Here is a 21,554-nt window from a genome sequence, read left to right on the forward strand (position 1 = left end):
TTTTTTTTTTCTGACTGAATTTAAATCCATGTTCAAAAGAGGTAGTCGTTTTAGATCGAGTAGATCTTTTTAGGTTTTTTTTGAATCTTAAATGATCTGAATCGTGTTTAAAGTTGTAATCTCAAGTTCAATTTGTCCCACCCTTTTTGATTTTATTGAAATTCATACAACAAACTTCCAATCAAATGACAGCGGTATGTCAAAAGTTGATCATAGAAAATATGGAACCATTCGGGTTATGGAAAAACCGTGATCACCCAATCAGTCATCTAAAAAAGGTATAGGGAAAAGATAATACTCAAAATACATTTTCTCGGATGATACCTTGGGTATATAGTGATGTTGCTGTCTCTCTCTCTCTTTTTTTTTTTTTTTTTTTTTTTTCCTCCAACCCTTATGGAGAATGGAGTAAGGGATCGTGAGAAAATAAAACAATCATCTTTTCATTCTTGTTTGATTTGTTAGTGATCCTAAATAAAGCTAATGACGAAACATATCGATTTCATATCAAATTAGCGACTATTTTACGTAAGCTTTTATCCTTGGAAGGAGATTTCTTCATGTTACAAATCACACCATATTCTCTTTTTCTTTCTTATCATTCTCTTTTCGATATCATCATCACCATCTACTTTTCCCTTTTTTTTTATCTCTATACCTTGCAGCATTCTCATTCTATAGAATCGAGATAAATTGTGCAAGACAATCCTTCATATTCTTCATGCACGAGTGAAAACATTCATCCATTCATATTGGATCTATGTTGTACAGTGGAAGGTTGCTGATGACAGTGATAGTAACATTAGTCACATTACAAAGCTTCTTTTTTTTTTTTTTGAGTCGATGTTGAATGGGAAAGTTCATTCCAAATAAGGAGTGTGAGAGATATAAATATACCTTTTCTTTCTTCTTTTCATATGGGATGGATGTTATATGACGATGATACAGAAATAAAGGAAGGACATGATGAATCGCATCCAATTTGATAAAAGGACGATTCAAACCATCTTCGACACTTTCTAAACCCTTCTCATATGGGCTCTTGGCTTGATCGAGGCAGACCTACAAGATGATCTTATATAAATCAATCCAACTAGCCAATGAACCCAATCTTTAGTACAAATCAACAAAATTAAGTTTTCTACATCAAACAAACAAAGATAAACGCACAGTCATTGATTTTCAGAACAACATTTATTAATGTTTATTTCACTAACAAGGTAAGCTAAGTAATCATAATATATGTTCAAGCTATATAACAGGATCGGGACATTTACCGGGCAAAGTAAGACGACAAGGAACGTTGGGTCGGATACAATTATTTGGACATGCACTTGGGCTAAAATATAAAGAAGGAGGACACACCAAAAAAAAAAAAAATACTGTCAATACCATAGATTGTACATACGCAGACAAGCACTCACCTCCCCCTTTTTTTTTTGTGTATGTGTATTGACTTACCAAGGGACATAGACTGCTAGACAGACATGATTACCTGTCGTTGATATTCCATTAGGAGATATGGGCCGTGTTATTACTGATGGTCGAGGGAGATTATCCGGCATGGTGGTGGATCTATCGTATAAAGTATCTTGGTGTTCCTTCCTTTTCCTAATCAAAGTCGTTTTACTTCTTCCATGCAGGACGCGCTGTTCAAACTTGTTGGCGATACTATCTCCATCATCCATGATTATTTGTTGCTTTTTTCCTTCTGCATCGTTATTCATCGAAGGACATGTCGGTTTATGTTGTCGTGGGTATTTAGCATCTTTTGGATATTCACACGTATCAGGGCATTCATCTGGACTAGAAAAAAAAAAAAAAAAAAGGTAAGTAATAATCCTTGGTATGTCAAACATATTGTCCCAATAATGCTTTTTTTTTTTTTTTTTTTTTTTTACTTTACCAATCGATATTTAGATCTTCACAATTATTCAGTTCCTTTTTGTTTGGTTGATCAGTTGCCAAAGTAGATTCAACAGTCGAAAGTATTGGTATAGTTGAACTTGAGTTGTTCAAAATACGATGAGCACGCTTCGTGAGTCGAGTTTGCTTGAGTGATCCTAGTTGTTCGGATTGTGAGTGACATATAGGCTGACCACTTCTTGGGCAGCAGTGATCGGCATCTGGATAGAAACAATTGTCAGGACAGTCATTAGGACAAGGTGTCACGGTACAGGCTTTGAGTGTATCGCATGGAGGAGCACATGTGGGTTCACCAAGGAATGGACAACATGGTGGACCTTTGTATTCACAAGAAAAAGGACATTCTTTTGGACTTTTTTTTTTTCGGAAAAGAAGAAAAAAAAAAAGGAAGAAAGAAAGAAAGAAAGAAAGAAAGTTGAATGTAGATTTAATCCAAAATTGGTTTTTTTATAGCGGGGAGTAAATTTTTTTCTAATTACCATGGTAAAGCCTTTGTCAGACACGTTATGCCAAAGCATGCACTTTGACAAACAGGAACGCCACTTCCTTCACAACCTTGATGATTAGGATAAGTACAAAATTGACCTTCTTCACAGTCTGGACATTTAAGACTGTAATTGGGACACAAATCTAAAAAGTCACAAAAAAAAAGGGGGTAGTGGAGAAGAGGGGATAGGTTAGGAATAAGGGGGGATCAATGATGATAATACTATACCATGAGTTTCTAGTTTAGCATCAATAAGGATGAAATGAAATATAAAGGTAAATATGATCCATAGATAAGATTTAGACCACATATTTTCTTTGGTATAAACGAACGACGATGAAGTGAAGGCAAGGAAAAACATTTTTCAATGATTTGAAAAGGAAATAATTGATCAAGAATGTATATATAAATATATAAATCAGTGACAAAAGGAAAAAAAGAAAAAAAAAAAAGAAACAGTAAAAATATGTAGATAATTTTATTCATTAAATAATCATAAAAAAAAAGATATAAAGAGTGAGTAGGGATATGCAGAAAAGTTGGGAGGACTAAGGAGTAAATAATAAGCTAGATAAGTGTTTTGTTGACAAAGTTAGATAATTGTTGAGCATTAGAAGTTTTCAATAGACCTTGTTCGACATGAAGATCCAATTCCTAAACAAAATAATAATAATAATTAAACAATGAATGAAAATAAAAATAAAAAATAATATCATCAAAAGTATTTTATGATTCTTACCATCATGACATCCTTTGCACTTGGTCTATTATCTGGGTTTTCCTCCAGTAACCAGGCAACCAATCCAGTACAATAAATGGTAGGATAACTATAATTGAATGTGGGACTTGGTTCATCCAGAATCTTTTGAAATACTTCTTCATCTTGCTTGGTTGAATAATGAGGTGGAACGCGATCCATCATTTCTATCAATGTAATACCAAGTGACCATAAGTCCACTTTTTCATTATAAGAGTGTTCTTGTATCACTTCAGGAGCCATCCACTACCATTTTTAAAAACATGGGGTAAGGGTTAATATTTATATTTAGAAATCTTTTACTTTTCTTTCCTTTTTTTTTTTATTTGTCTGTCTCCTTTTGATTTTTTTTTCTTTTTTACCTTTGCTGTACCAAGTCTTTCTTGATTCACATGTTTCATACTAGTAGCCAAACCGAAATCAGCTATTATAGATTATAATAATAATAAAAGTGAAATGTTAAGATTCATTTTTTTTTTTATTCTCCCTTGTAATCCAATATTTTTTACCTAGTTTAATTTCACCATGATGACTGATCAATAAGTTTTCGCATTTCACATCTCTGTGAATAAATCCTTTGGTATGTAGATACGATAAAGCGTTTAGAGTCTAGATCAATAAATAAAAACGATAAAAATAATAAGAATGGGATAGAATAATGAGATTTATAATTTACTTCTCTTGCAATATAGACAGCATATTCTTCAGGTAATCCACGGCAACACAATACAGCAAAAACACTACAACGCATCAAGTCCATAGCGATCCACACTTCGTTCTTGTATACAGCAGCTTCTTTGAGTTTGATCAAGTTATTGTGACCAGTAGCCATGATTCGTAATTCACGTACAATAGCAGCACGATATTCTCTATCATAATCCAGTTTACATCGTTTCAAAGCCAATCGAGTATTTGAACCACGTACAATGACTTGAATCACTGAACCATTGACACTAAACAGAAAAAAAAAAGAAATGAGGATCATTCTTTTCAAGATATGATGATGATGATTTTCATACCCAGTGCCAATTTCTTTTGATCCAATAAAACGTGATTTGGGTGAAGAGATGAGTGAAATAGAAGGAACGGCTTTTCGTAATCGTTTTTCGAAGAGAGTTTCATCAGGTTTAACAGGAGGAGGAGGAGAAGGTGACCAATTACTACCACAAGCAGGATACCATGGGGGCTATAAAGCAAGGATGGTCAATAAAACTATTTTTGTGATATGATACATATTTGGTAGTTGAACAATGTGATGATTCTATTTTTTTTTTTACCCTTATAATTGCAGGAGGTTCTTGTTTTTTAACGGCAGGTTTTGGTGGAGGTTGAGTTGGTAAGAGATAGGCATTTCCCAAGATATCTGGTATTTCACAATAACCAGGTGAACGCCAAACTAAAGGCTAAAATAATAAAGAATTGGTGAGTCTTTTTTTTTTTTTTTTTTATTATTTTTGGTTCTCACCTTATCAGTAGAAGAAGGTTGATGTTTAGTGTTAGTAGGAGATTTGAGAGAGCCTAAAGAACGACGTTTGACAGAAGTAATAGTAGTTGTTTTTGGTACAGCAGTGGTATCCGAACAAGATTTTCGCATTTTACTTTGTTGTTGCATGTTATTTAAAAGATAATAAAAATTTCAACGAAGGGAAAGGGAAAGAATCGTAGAATGAAGAATGATAAAAGAAGGAAAAAAAGAAAAAGAAAAGGAAACGACTTGAAGGAATGATGGTCGTTTTTATAAAAGGATGAAAGTAAAAAAAAAAAAAAAGGCAGGAGAAGAAGTGTATAGGAAAAGAAAGAAAAGAGAAAAGGAATGAAAAAGAGGGAAAAAAAGGGGGATTTTTTTAAAAAAAAAAAAAAAAAGAAAAAAAGAAAAAAAGAAAAAATAATAAAAAATTTGAAGGAGGGTCACACACACACACACACAATATACACATACATATACACATACAAATTGGGAACTTTTTTTTTTTTGTCAGTCTACTTCTACTAGAACAGAATTATTTATATAAAAAAAGGGGGGAGGGAGGGAATTCCATCTATCTATGATGAAACTCTTCTTTTATGTTCCCCTTATATATTATACATATATCTTTTTTTTTATTTCATTTTATTTCATCATTAGTATAAGTTTAAACCGTGCATCATCTGCATTAATATACAATCATGTATTTAACAATCTTCTTTATTCGTTCCTGCAATCTGTTGGCTGACTTTGAAAGTTCTTTCGTAGCACCTTAGAAGAAAGAGTAAGGGATTAGAAAAAAGGTGAATGATATTCTCTGTTTCATTGGAACTTTTGGTTTGTTTGTTTTATCATAATCCAACTTACTGGTTCCTCAAGAAAAGAAAAGAAAAAAAAGACTAGACGTAATATACAATTACATTCTTACTTGAAATGATTTCATTTATATACAAAAAAAAAAGAAGACTTTTTTTTTTTATTTGGAAAGGAGAAGATGAAACTATTCTAATGAGCACATTGGCAACCATCAGAGTTGGTCTCCTGACTAGCACACTGACAAGTATCACCACATTGACATCCTTCAGATTGACTAATTTTCAAATAAAATATTTTTATATCCGATATTATATATCAATTTTCTTTCTATAACTTACGTATTACATTGACATCCATCTGATTTAGTATTGCAGCATTTGGCATCACTTTGACTACAGGCACACGCATTTGCATCACAAGCACAATCACCTCCACAGCAACTAGGATTTCCAGTATCAACCATTCCAGAAAAAAAAAAAGGTAGATTAAAGAAAGAAAAAAAAATAATAAAAGGATTAAGAAGAAAAATGGCTTTATTTATACCAAGTACAAAAGTAAACAATAAACAACTAAACTAAACCAAACATTAGACTAAAAGTAAATAGTGTTTCAAAAAAAAAATCGTGTTTCATGGTTTTTGTCCAACTGCTTGACGACATGGAGCGGGAATAGGAGTACTGGGATCAATAGGTGGGTGAATCACAGTGCCAATTTTGTGGTATTTATGGTGATTTGCGTAGAACGATTTCCAATGATCAACGCCTTTCAATTGTGCCGGTGACAATCCTCGAAGATCATGAGTCAAATGGTCTTCAAAGCATCCAGTAACATAAGCTCTAGCAGCATCTTTTCCAGAAAAATGACCATAAGATCCGCCCTAATTGTATAGAAAGAATTAGTAAATGCCTTTCTCCTATTGTTGACCCATCCTTCTCATTTTTTTGTTTTTCTTTTATACCCCTCTTATTTATGATATTCGATTTTTTATTTTTATTTTTATTTTTTACTTACGTGTCCATACCAACCACGTCCTTCAGTCACATCAAATACATCACCACTGTAAAGAAAATAATAATAATAATAAAAGAAGATATCAGCACCCAAGAAAGGAAATGATCGCCTTTTTCCTTTTATAACTTACTCAATAGCCAAATAGATAGGAAGATTTGGGTTACTACCATCATATTGTAATAGCTCTTTTTCAGTAAATACTTGTTGTTTTGCCTATTAAAAAAAAAAAGAATATCAAGTCAATTAAAACCAAAGGATGATAATAGTTTATTGTGTACTTACAGGAAAATAAGTACGAGGATTAGTCCATTTGCCTCTATATCCCCAAGTCCAACTTTCGGTCAACAAGTAAGAAGCAAGAAAGAAGAAAGTCAAGGACCAAATTATAATTGTTAATCCTGTTTTCATTATCTTTCCAATAGTCAATGGTTGTGTAGTTTCATTTTTTGTTGTTGTATTATTTTGTTGATGTTCAGTATGATCGTCTTTTTGTGGTTTACGTCTTTGTACAGTAGCCATTGTTAAGAGAAAGCAGAATAAAAAAAAAAAAAAGGGACAGTAGTATAGGTTTTTTTTTTTTACTTCAAAAGATTGGAAAATTCAGAAACCGTCGCAACTCATTTCCGAAGGGACCTTGATTTTTCATTTGTTCTGTTCTTTTTTTTTTTTCCTTTTCTTTTTTTTTTTTTTTTCTTTTTTTTTTTTTCTTTATTTTATTTTACTTTTCCGTTCCTTTTTTATATAATTTTATTCAAACCTTTTATTTTGGACATTCTTCAATACTATGTATATGACTATGATCCAAACTGTAGTGACAACGATAAGCACTGCATTTTATTCCATTCACAATGATCCTTGGGCTGATGAAATTCTTGCTTTATGGGTACCTCTTGCAGCATACTGGATCTATAGTATGATGTATCACTTTTTGATGTTGGCTGAAATACCTTATTTTGAACAATATCGTATTCATTCTTCTGAAGATATCTCTAAGCGCAACCGAGTTACTATCAAACGAGTATTGATTATGGTCACTTTACAACAACTTATTCAAGTCATCTTAGGTGCTCTCATATTACATCCTATCCATCCTCAAGTCATGATAGCTCAACAAGAACAAACTTTGGCTCGACTAGTATCTTATTCATTAAAATTTTTGAATATCTTTTGTTATCCATGGATAGTCTCGAAAGAACAGGCTATTCAGCTTGCTTTCTTTATCGCCAATAGTCTTTATTGGATGGTAATTCCTAGTATTCAATTTTTTGCCGCTATGTAAGTGACAAAAAAAAAAAAAAAAATTATGATCCAATTATAGGCCAAGATATACTTCATATTATTATGTGTGTTATGTTTCCATATATGTCTTAATTATTGAATTTTTTTTTTTTTTTTCTTTTAGGGTGATTCTGGATACTCATCAATACTTCCTTCATCGTTTGTTCCACTTGAACAAATTCCTTTACAAACATTTTCATTCTCACCATCATCGATTATATGTCCCTTATGCATTTGGTGCTTTATACAATCATCCAGTTGAAGGATTTCTTTTGGATAGTGTCGGTGCTGCTTTGGCCTGCGAATTGACTCGAATGACTCCTCGTATGAGTATGATCTTTTTTACATTCTCAACTTTGAAAACTGGTAAGCAAAAATCCTAAAAAAAAAAAAGGTATTCATTGCTGATCGTTTTACTTTTATATGTAGTTGATGATCATTGTGGTTATTACTTTCCATGGAATCCATTACAATTCTTATTTGGGAATAATGTGAAATAGTAAGTATCATTATCTAGTCAGGAGAGAAGAAAAGTTTTATGTGTGTATATGTATATGTGTTTATATGTACGCATGTGTATGTATCTCATGTTCTTGTGTTTACTCTTTCTTTTGTTTTATCATATATAGTCACGACATTCATCATCAAGCATATGGCATTAAAACCAACTTTTCTCAACCTTTCTTCACCTTTTGGGACAAGCTTTTGGGAACTGAAATGACAAATAATCCTCGTGATACCAAGAAACAATCTGATAAGGCCAACTGAAATGATTATGTTTTACTTTTTTTTACACTCCCTCCCCGACTTTAGTATTATACTTTTTATTTATATATATATATTTTTTACATGTCAACCTCTTCTTCATATCGCTTTACTAGTTTATTATTTTCATTTCTCTCTCTCTCTCTCTCTTTTTTTTTTTTTTATTATTATTATTCTTGTTGATATCATTTCCACTAATTTGTCCACCCCCACTCTTTACTGTTAGCTTTTATCCGTTTCATTTATATATTCCATAATAATAATCTCTTCCTTTCTCCCAACTCTACAATGTTTACCAATAGGGATAATCCATCATACTTTCATAGAATTCTTTTTTTTTTTTTTTAATATAAATAAATATATGTATAAATTTTATTAGTATTTTAGTAATAAAGTAACTGTTAATGATATATACAAACAAAATAATAATAATAATAATAAACGTAAATAATACAAGACTAAACTATACACGATCCAAAGTCCATTGAATGATATTGAGTAGCAAGGTCAGTTGTTGGTCCTTGGCAACGTTATTGAATACCTTGAGCTTGCGGATCAGATCTTGCTTGTTTTGAACCACAACAAAGTCACTACCACATTTGTCACATTGCCGCAGTAGATTTTCTCGTTTGACCCAGTGACATCGTTGACACATCAGATCTTGAAGTTGATACATCATCATCCATCGATTCACTTGTGCAATCATACTATCTTCAATCAATCCCTTGTCATAAACCACCTTACATCCACGACATCGCCATACTGATGATTTTTTACCCATTTGTTGTTGTTGTCCAAATAAATGATGATCACGACAAATGTCCAAATCTTCTGTATAGCCACAATAAGTACATACCACTTCATTCAATTTGAGAAATTCACAAGGATTCTGGAATTGGGCCTCGTTACTGAATTCACTTATAGAACCAACCACTTCCAAAGCATTTCGTTTCAACAATCGTACATCGTCTTCCAGTTGATGATCTAGAGAAAGTACGACTGTTAAAGATTTCACAAATTCAAGAGCAGGATTCGTTAGTGTGAGATGAGAGCCAGCCAATTGAGGGAATACCATATCTGGATTATCATCTTGTCCAAGCGCTTGTTCTTGTCGTTTGATCAGTTTAGGTAACCATTGTAACACCTCTCGCGTTAATGTTTGTCGAATATATAGTCTTTTCTTCTCAGCTCTTGGATCTGGTAAGTCTTCATCTTGTTGCTGTTTTTGTTGCATGATGTGATGTTTGATATCGCGTGGATACCGTTGCTTGATAATGTAAAGTTGTTGAATAAATTGTGCCACATTGATTTTGAATTGATCCTGAATAGCTGATGCAAGATAATCACATATATTCCATTTCATGGTCACCGTATGCGTTTGTTGAGAGATTGTTTCTAAAGTTTGTTGTGTTCCATCCGCCAAGAATCCACCATAATTCATTTCATCCATCCATACTAATACTTGCCAATAGTTCACCAGTTTTAATTCCATCACCTCAAGTACTTGTTTCCGTTGGATAGATCGACTGAGATATTGCCAATAAGCGATAGCACCTTCCATGGATTCCTTCGCTGTCGCAATGATGATTCTTCGAAAATTGGCAAATACAATTTTGGCTCCCAACCTCCTGAATTCCGCCACAAGTTGCATAAACACCTTCTTCATCATGCTGTGTACCAATCCATGGAGACAGGGATCATACATATTCGAACTTGGACTGAGCAACCATCGTAACAACGTATCTTGAAGCATCACGCTCATAGTATTGTTGTCCACCATCGCTTCTTGGAACCACTGTTGTACTGTTGTTCGTAGGACACCAAATGTTTTGCTGGAGATTGTCGCATCACCGAATGTCGAAATATATTTTACTGCACCTTTAGTGTATTCATCCATGGTATGCATCGTTTGATCAAATCCAATAGTAGCCACAGTACCTTCTACTTCATTAATCACAGGGGCCATAATCACCGTGTTAAGACAAAGTCGTAAAACATCCATTTCCACGCATACCGTTTCATAAGCACCAGGATGGTTCATTTCATTGCTGACAAGATCATTGGCGACAGAAATATTTTCATCGTTTTCCCTTCCACCGAGATCTGGTTTGGGTGCAGAAGACCACCATAATACCATGTCGTTGTTCATCAATTGCTTTGCAAATAAGATATCGGCCATAAACAAATAGGGATCGTTGGGTATGTTGCAGAAGGGAACGTTGACATAACGGGCTTGATCAAATCGTTCATCTAGCCATGGTCCAAGATGCATATAATGAGCCAACATTTGCTTGCACACAGGATTAAGCCAATTAAGAGCATCAAATTGATTGTTTTGCTGAAGAGATGGTACTGTCACATATGGGAAGAAGTTGATTGCAGGTACTTTTTGTGTCAAATAACTGGCTTGTCGTGGGGAATTGATGGCGAGAATGGTAGGTCCTTGCTTGATATCGTCTATTTGAGTCAATACCCTGTTGATCGCTTTGAATGCATCTCGTTCTGTTGCATGATAGGTTGTTTCAAAATCCATCGAATCCTTCACTTGTACTGCGCGGCTGCTATTGTTGGGCATGATTTGTTGATATTTATCCAAATAAAGTTTGTTGACGTTCGGCATTTGTCTTGAACGGGCATCCACACCCACCAAAAAAACATGAGATTGAAGTAGAGAAGCACCAACCAAAGCAAAGAAATGTCTTCTTTCAGAAGTAACATGATAAAAATATACAAAATGGAATCGTTCAGGATGTTCAAAATAACCCGATGTAAGATCCAGTCTTGGTTTCAAGGAATCTAAACTAAACACATCTTCTAATCGAGTATGAGCATCAATCTTGAGTTTATCCACTTGACAAACGGATCCAAGTTGTAACATGGCACGGATAGAGAGAGGTACTTGAGTTTCATAAACACCTTCAGTGGATGGATGGTTGAAGATCGTTGAGAATTTCTTGAGTTCGTCTTGAAAGATAGTTTCCGACATGGTCATTTGGAAGAGATTGAGACATCGATGAGAACGAGGTAAAGTTCGAACACATTTGTCGATGATGCAGGATGGATTTTGATTGATGATGGTTTGGGGTGCTTCTTCATAGCTGTTGACATAGAATACACGTGGAACTGATAATCGAATACTACGGAGTTGTTGTTGAATAAGGACCCACATTTTAAAATCTCCAGGTGTATCTGTTTCCGCAATTTGGATGATTTGCCAAGGACACATCAATAATGACCCAGTTTGTCGTCTGAAAAGGCTGCTGAGATTACCATCTGTTGTACTTGGTCGATCGCTGAGTTGTTGCCGTCGTATTTCTCTGTTTTGTCGTTGTCGCTTCCATTTGCGCTTTTGATAGGCCAACCATCCTTGATAGTCTTCAAACATGTCCGGCATATTTTCTGGTAGATCTTCTTCGGCCAAATTGTTAGGATCAGAGTCAATATCCATCTTATCATTGTTGTCTCCACGTTGACCACTATGTTTTCTCTTGGTAACTTTGGCGGTTTTCGGTAAAAAGTGATTGTTGACAATAGATCCACTTCCAATATTGAGTTCTTCAATATCACCCATCTCCACATCATCATCCCCATCTATAATATCCATCGGGTCATTTTCGTCTTCCATAGAAGGTAACCGTGTTGTAAACATATCAGTAATGCGGTGTTGTTTCATCTTGTCATCTTTAGCAGAGATACGTTTGAATAACCAATCAGGATGAGCCACACGAGGAACAGGATTTCGTACTTTTTGCATAGCAGCAGGGATGGTGATTAATTTTTGAATGACAGAACCAAATCGTTCCAAATAATATTGCCAATCCAAAATATCACGGATGTCGAATGTCATAAGAGAATCATCTTTCAACCATTTTCGTAAATAATGCTTCTTGACACTAAGCTCAGCAGAGAAGATGGCTACAGGAATTGCACGTTCAGATACTGGTAAATCGTAAGGCCGAGCAGAAATGACAAATTTACACGCTAAACCTTTATCCTTGACCATTTGATCACCCAAGAATTCAGCTAATCGTTTGGCAGTACTGATAGATGTTGATTTTTGAGAGCCATATTCATCAAGTGTTTTCGACATACTTCTATTTTCTGAAATCAGTTCAAAAAGTTCATCGTCCTGTAATTCAATACCCTTGCTATAAAGAATATCCAACCATTGATTTGCCACCTTTGCCACAGCTTGATAACATTCTTCCAAAGAGTTACCATCTAGAAACACCTTGAAAAGATCCGATTGGAAAATTTTGATAAGTTTCAATTCACCACGACGTTTGACTTCGAACCCTTTGAGTTCAGCTAGTGATCCATCCTTGTTGAATACTGCATATCGTTTCTTGAGTAATTTGTCTTCCATAGTTGATGAAGGTAGAATCATTGCACGATAAGGACCATCAATTTCAAAGAAAATCGAATTTTCACTGTGAGTCTTGTATTCCATAGTTTCACTATTGACTAATGTTTGATATTGGTGATTTGTGAATTGAGCATGAACCAAATGATTTAACATCGTACAGGGATAATCGATTCGAAATTTCTTGCCATTGTGGAGAGTAAATGTAAATGTTTCCGGGAAGCTTTCGGGTAGAATACACCAGATACCATCCGTATCCAATTCCAGAGGTCGACCAATACGTTCTACTAGTTGCCTAGCCATTTGAATAATCTTGGAGCCAGTAAGACATACGATACCCGCCATTTCTAAGGAGTGCCATCGTGCCCCTTTTCGCATTACGTAGCCATAAAAAGAATTCAGAATACACTTGTGAGCCAATTGTAGAGAATCATATAAAACAATCATATTCTTTGCTTCTGCCACCTTGGTAATAGATCCTTCAGCATTTGCTTTGTCAAGATTTTGTTTCCACACCTTATGTAAACCTTTGTATTCATATCGTCGATCACGGAATGCACGTACAGTTTCAATGTAGAATGGATTTTCCCTTTGACAAATGATGGATTCTCGTTCTTCAGTCTTGGTTTCCCGTACCTTTTTATAAACCTTCTTTGCATATTCGTTCAGTCGTTTGTTGATCAATGACTGTCGTTCGGTATCAGTCAGAGAGTGCCATGTTCTAGGAGCACCGTTGGGTATTTTTGGTGGAAAAGTTTCGATGCTAAGTTGATGCTCAATCATTCTATATTCATTTCGTTTCGCTGGTGAGTATTCGCCACGCCAGGTCCATGTCATTCGTCGATCACATTGTTTTCCAGGTACATTGAATTCACAGGTAGCACACATAGATTCATCAATCATGGCATCAGGTTGAAGTCGGTTGGTGAGAATAATGTTGGGATACATTGCTGCAACATCCAAGTGATAAATAAGAGGTGGTTCTTTTCGAATAGGAGAGTCCCGTAATTGTTCTAGTTGTTGCTTGATTTCATTGTACACTTCATCGTAATTTGCCACGTCTGTTAACTTTTTCTTTTCTTCGACTTGAATAGTGAATTTAAGAGCATCATCCAATTGATCGATTAACTAATTAAGTAAAACAGTAAAAGAGTTTAGATATATTCCTCTATATGATCCATTATTTTCTCTTTTTCTTACTTGTTGAGCAGCAGAAGGATCCATTTTGAAATCAGTTGCAATATCACTTCTAAATACGCCAGCTTCTAAGGCTTCTACATGACCACCAACATAAGTTTGATTTTCCACCTTGTGACCTTCATAAAATTGATCTGTTTCTTCAACATGTTTGTTTGGCATGATCACATTGACCTTATAAGCTTCAACCTATTTGACAAAAATATGAATAAATAAATAAATTCAAGTCTTTTTTTTTTTTTTTCTATTATTATTATTATTAAGTTTTATCTTACCATTAGTAGTAATTCACATAATGTACCAGAACCCTTTCGAAGCACTTCATCGGGAACAAGAGGAATAATATTACATAAAGAGAAGATGAATGGATGTACATATTTCATATAAAGATAAAATGTAGCCACAGCATCGGAGACAGAGTATTGAGCCAAAGTTTGAGGATGTTCGGAAGCAAATCTATTCAAACAAAAAAAAAAAAAAAAGAGATAAGTTTTGATTGTTGATTCTTTTTTTTTTGGTAGATCTACTTATTTTACCTTGTCATATCTTCAGGATCCAATTCCATGGGATTGTATCCAAGTTTTGCAGTAGTGACAGCTTTAAGGCCTTGACTTCCTTGCGGTAAATAAGAATCACGTTTCACCCATCGAAAGGCGTCCATATGAGAGGCATGTTTACATTTGTATTCATCTTCTTCATCCTTGTATACCCCAATTTCCTAATATAAAAAAAAATGACAAGATAATATTCATTAAAATGATTATTGATAACCATCCTACATTGCTCTTTTTTTTTCTATATTTACCTGGTACATGTCCATTCCATGTACTTTTGCTCTAGCTTCCACAAATGGCCAATCAAAGAAATCACCGTTATAAGTCACAAAGATGGTTGGTTTTGCTTCTTGAATATGTTCAAAAAATCGTCGTAATACTGCAGGCTATAGAAAGGAAGAAAAAAACAAAAGTATATAAAACTGAGTTAATGATATCAAAAATTGAAATTATAGTCTTACCTCATCGGCTTCATTGAAGATCGTAAAAGGTCCTTCAAATTCTGGTTTTGGTGTATATTCAAAATCTTCGATATCTTGACTGACGATTTCTCGATTAGTGATAAGATAACCCTAATATATTAAATTAATTAAATTAGTCTTCAATTTATATAGTATCATTTATTGATTACCCGTCCTTCGATCATATAAGATATCATCATGATAGAATCAATAGTCGCATCTGGAAATTTGAGTGGAAGTTTTGTTGTTTCAATATCAAAGGCAAAGACGACAGGATCAGGTCGATGTACAAGATCCTCTCTTCGTTTGAGAGTAGCTGATCCATCAGAATAGACTTTTGCAGTATACCAAAGGCCCACTCGAATATCCAAATCAATAGCCACACGTACATAATAAGGTATATCAAATTCGCGAATATCAATAATATTGTCTAAAGCTTCTTGTGGATTCTTCCGTGATGACATGGCAGATGAATATTCTGGTTCATAGGATACATTGTTGGTTTCACTAAAGTAGAAAAAAAATAAGGTATAATGTTAATTCATCCATCATTTGTTCTCATTTTCACTTACTTGACAACATCTGCATATGTATCGACGGCTTCTAATTTTCGTTGATTCTTTTTGGCTATAGGGAGCAAGACCTTCCGTACAGATAATAGATCAGAAACATTGCGGAAACTTAGTTTGATCAACATTCGTGTATTGCCAATAAGATGATTTTGCTATAAAATAGAAAATAAATAAATAAATGAATAAATTAGAAACAAATAGAAAACATATTTTTATATTCTACTTGATTTTATTTACCATTTTAAGATCATCCTTCTCTAATCTTGTCATCTTTTCAATTGTATCTTCGAATCGTCGGCGTAAATAGTCTTCTACTTCAGTTTCAGTCCCATTCTATAGAATAATCATATACTGGTTAGTTTATATAAATTATAAATATCTCTATGCATTATCTTTTTTTTTTTGTTACCTTGCATCCAATATAAAAGTATGGACTATATCGTAGTGTTGTTTTGAAGGTTTGTCCATTTTCAGCAATGAAGTAATAATTCACCCCAGCATATCCACCACTCCAATTGTCATCCATAATGAGTGTCTATTTGTTAATTAAATATTATAATAAAATATAGAAAGGTTCAAGTCAATAAGATAATATATATATATAATAAAAACGTTTTCCATTGTTTTGTTGTAATAATATTGCTTACAGTATGCATATTAATGAGCCAACCAAGTCTTTCAGGTCCACCTTCGTATCGATCAAAACCAAACTTGCTTTCCAGGTCATCAAGTGCTTGAATATCTTCGAATCGTTGATCTATATTGGTAGGAGCATCAGTTGACTGTGAAGGAAGTCCATATTGTTTGAGTGAAGTATTATTGGCATGAGTAGATCCAAGACGATGTCCCTTTTGTTGTCCTTTTGATGAGAATCTTGAAGAAGATACCCCGAACTCTGGACGTGAAGTCATGATTGGATATATATATATATATAAAGATAATAAAAAAAAAAAAAAAAAAAAAAAAAGAAAAAAGAAAAAAAGAAATAAAATTGAACCTTTATTTTTTTTTTTTTTTAGTATTTTATTTGTCCCGTCTACAGCTTTGTTCGCGTCGCGTATTGCTGGACTTTAATATTGCACACGGAAGAAAAACCATACCAGTCCCACAAAAATCACGGGTATTTAGGTCCCGCTACGTGTGCCTAAAAAAATAAAATAAAAAAAAATGAAAAATGTCATATTTCTTTTTTCTTTCTTTTTCTCTTTCTCTCCATTTTCATATTTCTTTTCCTTTTTTATATCTCTTTCTCTTACTTTCCTCCATTGCAAACGACTCACCATTAGTAAGTATGTCTAACATTTATTAACTGATGCTTTCTTCTCCTTTCCTCTTTTTTATCATTAGACAAGTATATCAAGATAAACTTTAGGTAACAAGGTTACTTTTTTTTTATTTTTTTTTTTATATAAAGTGAAAACAATGCAGCTGATACTTTCTTTTTTACATATTATAGTAATTACTCAATCTATTCAACTTCTACTTATTCTGCATTAGACAAGGCGATATCAAGATAAACTTTAGGTAACAAGGTTACTCTTTTTTTTATTTTTTTTTTTTTATAAAGTGAAAACAATGCAACTGATACTTTTTTATTTTATAGAAATCAACGAAGCGTTGGATATGGATGGATTATGCATATTAGATAGCTTGGAATAACGACAGTAGTGATGGTAGTGATGATTTTTTGTATGAATTGAATAAAACTGAATGGATGAATGGATGATACGAAGACTATTTTATTATACAATTATTACAAATATCTAGTGTATTCGTTCCAGTGGCCATATGTTTGGCGGGTGGTCCTTGCATTTCGAAACGTTAGCACTTGATGGAGATATTCATCACGATCCTCTGCGCTTTGAAATACCCGTGATTGTACCAGAGGTAACCGAGAAGAGTATTCTGTTGCCAACACTTCCTCTCTTTCTTGATCTTCTTGGACTTGCCGCATCAGCTCCTCTATTTGTCGTTGCTTCTCTTGGCGACTTCGACGAATGCGTTGCAGCTCTAGTTCAGCTTGTCGATAGTATACTTCTTCATCAACTGCAATACGAGGCTCCAGGGAAATTGGGGATTCATCATCACTTATGACAACAACATCATGTCGGATGATCGGTGAATTGGAGGGCGAAAAGGTCAATGGCGATTGAGATATATAGGACGACAGAGTGAAAGACGTAGAATTGGATGGAGACAGGAGATTGATTCGTCCAGGATGAAAAATAGCGTGGGCGGCAATCTACAGTATAGTTAGTTTTAGTTGTTTATGTCAAATATTGAAATAAAGTACCCTTTTTTTTGCCATCCTTCCTTTATACGTATATATATATTTATATCTTTTTTTTTATTATAGTACTGTACTTACGGCGCGATCAATGATGATGTTTGTCAATGCCTCTGGGACTAGGACAAAGGGAGGACAAACGTTATGAAGGCGAAGCATAGGAGGCTCTATGCGACGTTCGATAAAAAATTGACCAGAGCGAATACGGCCTACACCACTTTGGTTTACGAGATGCTTACAAAGTAAGAATCTGCTCTCTACGAAAACAGGACAGCCACAAACCCAAAGATTCAAATTTGTATCATAGTCAGCGCGAGGAGCATCTGCCTGTTGGATGCATTGATTCCATGTTGATACAAACTGTCGTTCCCAGCTAAACCTGTCACGTCTTTCGATGACCTTTTGGTTATACAAGTCCAAGAGATCTCGACAATGCCGTCTGATGATGATGTACACTAGAAAATCGAGCCTAGGTCGATTGTGATGATATAGATGATTGCGCTTTAGCACCCGCCAGTGAGATTCTACCAGCATGGTGGACTTGCCATTGGGGATTAAATGAGGCTGGCTTGATCTTGCCCACAGGATCCACTTGTTGTACGTATACCAGTTTCTATATAGGTATGCCCATACATTAGGGATGTTGTTGTTGACGCAAAACGTGTATGCTTCAAAGGTTGATTGACGGTGGATAAGAGCAGAGTTGATGACTACGTTCCCTAAAAAAAAAAAAAAAAAAAAAAAAAAAAAAAAAAAAAAAAAAAAAAAAAAAAAAAAAAAAAAAAAACACACACACACACACAAACGTGTTATTCCAAAAAAGGTAATATGTATGTTGCCTTTGTCCTTAGGCTTTTTTTTTTTTTTTTTTTTTTTTTACCTTGAGGTATGAGAGGATGCAGACAATAATGTCTAGTCATCATACGCTTGATTTGTTTTCGCTTTTCTTTGTTGCATAGGTTAGCGTTCCCTTGAGGTGCCTGAGGAGCGAAGGTCAAATCAATAAAATCGAACTCGTCTTGTGGATTTAATGACTCATATACTGGTGGAAGAACTGTTCTCTGTGGTCTTGATAAAAATTGCTCTACTGCTCGACTAATGTGCCAAAGACAAAGCTGAACCTTCCTTTCACTCCATGTTTCACTGATTGCTGCAATTTCCGCACTATCTTTATCACAAAACATAAAAACTGGTTGGATACCATTATCGCGGATTACTTCCAGGAATTTCTTCAGGGTAGCAACCTTCCATCCATGATGATCATCATTAACGTCGGTTTCATCATCATCATTACGTATATGCTTGCAAAGCATGTATGCGATAGGAAATCCAGCGCCGTTGATGTTTGCAATCACCGCAAATAGTTCACAATCATTACGATTCGTCTTGAAAGTGGAGTCAATATGATATTCGGTAACGTATCGGGATGAATTGGCACAAATGTTAAAGAACTGTGTCTTGAAACCAAAACCTTGCCAGTTATTTTCAATAGCCCAAAACCTTGAAAATAAAAAAAAAAAAAAGATTATTCACCAATATAAAAGGTAAGAAAATAAAAAAAAAAGATTATTCACCAATATAAAAGGTAAGAAAATAAAAAAAAAAGATTATTCACCAATATAAAAGGTAAATCATATATAAAATATATCCTTTCTTTTTAGCTACCTCTTCAAAGCCGTTGTTGTTGTTTTGCTGGATCAAAATACGAGCGGAAATAAATTGATCATCGTGATGTTCATAATGCTGTCGAAGATAATGATGATACCACTTGTAGACTTGAGCCTGCGTTATCATAGGCGCTCCACCAAACTCTTGACGTATGTTCCGGAAAAGATGGGCAGAATCCAAGTTGAGAGCATGTCGTTCGATGTATTCCCTAATTGCCAACGGTGTCTCGTTTCTTTCAGTAAAAACAGAGCACTGATGCTGAAGACGATGATTGTACGTCACATGAACCCATAACTGCTCCCTATCGAAAAATCCAGTAACTTTCCCTTTGCAGTTATATGTGTTCATCCGGCAGGTTAAACGCTGTTGGAGTTCTTCTGGTAATTGCCGTTGTATTGTCTGGTCTTGGACACAGTATGCGTGAAAAGAAATGGATTGCCGCAGGACAGGATCACCAGTCTTCTTTAAAGCAAAATGATACCCTGAAATTTCTTCAAACCGATGTATCACCTCCTCAATGATCTGATCATCCGTATAATTTTCTATAACTTCTTCACTCATTGCAATATCCCAATCGAACTTTACTGGTCCGTTATTGCTAATGTGCTCTGTAGCATAATGTATATCCAAGCTATCCATGGATATCATCGAGTCCATAGAAGGCGCAAGGCGAGGAGGAGTCTGTCTATATCGGCAGCAGGTACAGGTGTTGTATGTTTGAGTTCTACCAACGTAGTCTTGTCTGTGCCTGTACGAGCCGCAACCAGAGCATTGAATAAAAGCAGATATATCCATATTGTAAGTAAATAAAAAGTGTATATAGTTGTTATAATAACAGTGAAAAAAAAGAAGAGTATATTGACAAGATAAGAATCGTTTTATTGATAAGTAGCTTGATATTTATACTAATGTTTCTATATAGTGATAAGGAAGGTAAATATAATAATAATAAAGGGGTAAATATATTAAAGGGATATATATACTAATAACTACCAATTGTTAAGATCTAATGTATAAGAAAGGAAAGAAGAAAAGGGAGAAAGGAAAAAGAAGGAAAGAGTCTCAAATAAAAATTCAGTGTGTCGCCAGCTCCCGAAATTCAGATCAGTCACACCAGGCATATCACATTTGAAAAATCGTCCAACTTGGATATGTATAAAAATCTAATATTAGCATGATGAAGCAGTTTAAAGAGGTGCAGAAGCCTTTTGTATGTTACAAATCCCTTCTCGTTATGTATCCATTCCTTCTATCATCCACTCATCCATTCAGTTTTATTCAATTCATACAAAAAATCATCACTACCATCACTACTGTCGTTATTCCAAGCTATCTAATATGCATAATCCATCCATATCCAACGCTTCGTTGATTTCTATAAAATAGAAAAGTATCAGTTGCATTGTTTTCACTTTATAAAAAAAAAAAATAAAAAAAAAGAGTAACCTTGTTACCTAAAGTTTATCTTGATATCGCCTTGTCTAATGCAGAATAAGTAGAAGTTGAATAGATTGAGTAATTACTATAATATGTAAAAAAGAAAGTATCAGCTGCATTGTTTTCACTTTATATAAAAAAAAAATAAAAAAAAAGTAACCTTGTTACCTAAAGTTTATTTTGATATACTTGTCTAATGATAAAAAAGAGGAAAGGAGAAGAAAGCATCAGTTAATAAATGTTAGACATACTTACTAATGGTGAGTCGTTTGCAATGGAGGAAAGTAAGAGAAAGAGATATAAAAAAGGAAAAGAAATATGAAAATGGAGAGAAAGAGAAAAAGAAAGAGAAAAAAGAAATATGACATTTTTCATTTTTTTTTTTATTTTATTTTTTTAGGTACACGTAGCGGGATCTAAATACCCGTGATTTTTGTGGGACTGGTATGGTTTTTACACGGAAGAAAGAAAAGTCCTGCGAAGTTATCATCATCATCATTATCATCACTC

The 21,554-nt window shown here is 34.3% G+C and overlaps 8 protein-coding genes across 8 annotated transcripts; 3 read left to right on the forward strand and 5 right to left on the reverse strand.

Moving 5' to 3' along the window:
• Window positions 1-2,079: 2,079 nt before the first annotated feature.
• On the reverse strand, window positions 2,080-2,280 carry BX664DRAFT_234921 (uncharacterized protein; the record flags this gene model as incomplete). Its single annotated transcript, XM_051540166.1, has 1 exon — window positions 2,080-2,280. A coding segment is annotated over one exon (201 nt), but the record flags the coding sequence as incomplete, so codon positions are not given.
• Window positions 2,281-2,866: 586 nt separating this feature from the next.
• Window positions 2,867-4,958, reverse strand: BX664DRAFT_329592 (kinase-like domain-containing protein). Its single transcript, XM_051544818.1, has 8 exons — window positions 4,636-4,958; window positions 4,448-4,573; window positions 4,190-4,356; window positions 3,847-4,123; window positions 3,680-3,779; window positions 3,533-3,594; window positions 3,153-3,416; window positions 2,867-3,067 (listed from the first exon to the last, which is right to left on the reverse strand). The coding sequence occupies exons 1-8, from the start codon at window positions 4,780-4,782 to the stop codon at window positions 2,981-2,983; spliced, it is 1,230 nt and encodes a 409-aa protein (XP_051401838.1). The 5' UTR covers window positions 4,783-4,958; the 3' UTR covers window positions 2,867-2,980.
• A 1,008-nt stretch (window positions 4,959-5,966) lies between these two features.
• On the reverse strand, window positions 5,967-7,035 carry BX664DRAFT_329596 (cytochrome b5-like heme/steroid binding domain-containing protein). The gene is made up of 4 exons (XM_051544819.1): window positions 6,745-7,035; window positions 6,593-6,675; window positions 6,463-6,508; window positions 5,967-6,328 (listed from the first exon to the last, which is right to left on the reverse strand). The coding sequence occupies exons 1-4, from the start codon at window positions 6,979-6,981 to the stop codon at window positions 6,080-6,082; spliced, it is 615 nt and encodes a 204-aa protein (XP_051401839.1). The 5' UTR covers window positions 6,982-7,035; the 3' UTR covers window positions 5,967-6,079.
• Window positions 7,036-7,160: 125 nt separating this feature from the next.
• On the forward strand, window positions 7,161-8,641 carry BX664DRAFT_329597 (fatty acid hydroxylase superfamily-domain-containing protein). Its single transcript, XM_051544820.1, has 4 exons — window positions 7,161-7,737; window positions 7,865-8,106; window positions 8,170-8,239; window positions 8,370-8,641. Exons 1-4 carry the CDS (start codon window positions 7,247-7,249, stop codon window positions 8,506-8,508), a joined length of 942 nt encoding a protein of 313 aa, XP_051401840.1. The 5' UTR covers window positions 7,161-7,246; the 3' UTR covers window positions 8,509-8,641.
• Window positions 8,485-8,752, forward strand: BX664DRAFT_329599 (uncharacterized protein). Its single transcript, XM_051544821.1, has one exon. It carries the CDS (start codon window positions 8,510-8,512, stop codon window positions 8,729-8,731), a length of 222 nt encoding a protein of 73 aa, XP_051401841.1. The 5' UTR covers window positions 8,485-8,509; the 3' UTR covers window positions 8,732-8,752.
• Window positions 8,753-8,912: 160 nt separating this feature from the next.
• Window positions 8,913-16,591, reverse strand: BX664DRAFT_278331 (uncharacterized protein). Its single transcript, XM_051541401.1, has 11 exons — window positions 16,300-16,591; window positions 16,062-16,187; window positions 15,890-15,985; window positions 15,653-15,804; window positions 15,251-15,587; window positions 15,081-15,191; window positions 14,871-15,005; window positions 14,602-14,783; window positions 14,341-14,521; window positions 14,069-14,254; window positions 8,913-13,996 (listed from the first exon to the last, which is right to left on the reverse strand). The coding sequence occupies exons 1-11, from the start codon at window positions 16,561-16,563 to the stop codon at window positions 8,969-8,971; spliced, it is 6,798 nt and encodes a 2,265-aa protein (XP_051401842.1). The 5' UTR covers window positions 16,564-16,591; the 3' UTR covers window positions 8,913-8,968.
• Window positions 16,592-19,338: 2,747 nt separating this feature from the next.
• BX664DRAFT_106363 (uncharacterized protein) lies at window positions 19,339-20,624 on the reverse strand. The gene is made up of 2 exons (XM_051539682.1): window positions 19,605-20,624; window positions 19,339-19,439 (listed from the first exon to the last, which is right to left on the reverse strand). Exons 1-2 carry the CDS (start codon window positions 20,400-20,402, stop codon window positions 19,425-19,427), a joined length of 813 nt encoding a protein of 270 aa, XP_051401843.1. The 5' UTR covers window positions 20,403-20,624; the 3' UTR covers window positions 19,339-19,424.
• Window positions 20,368-21,221, forward strand: BX664DRAFT_329608 (uncharacterized protein). Its single transcript, XM_051544822.1, has one exon. The coding sequence runs from the start codon at window positions 20,782-20,784 to the stop codon at window positions 20,977-20,979; it is 198 nt and encodes a 65-aa protein (XP_051401844.1). The 5' UTR covers window positions 20,368-20,781; the 3' UTR covers window positions 20,980-21,221.
• The last annotated feature ends 333 nt before the right edge of the window (window positions 21,222-21,554 follow it).

The sequence above is a fragment of the Halteromyces radiatus genome, assembly GCF_025201355.1.
Source record: "Halteromyces radiatus strain CBS 162.75 chromosome Unknown BX664scaffold_3, whole genome shotgun sequence".
Taxonomy (NCBI): Eukaryota; Fungi; Mucoromycota; class Mucoromycetes; order Mucorales; family Cunninghamellaceae; genus Halteromyces; species Halteromyces radiatus.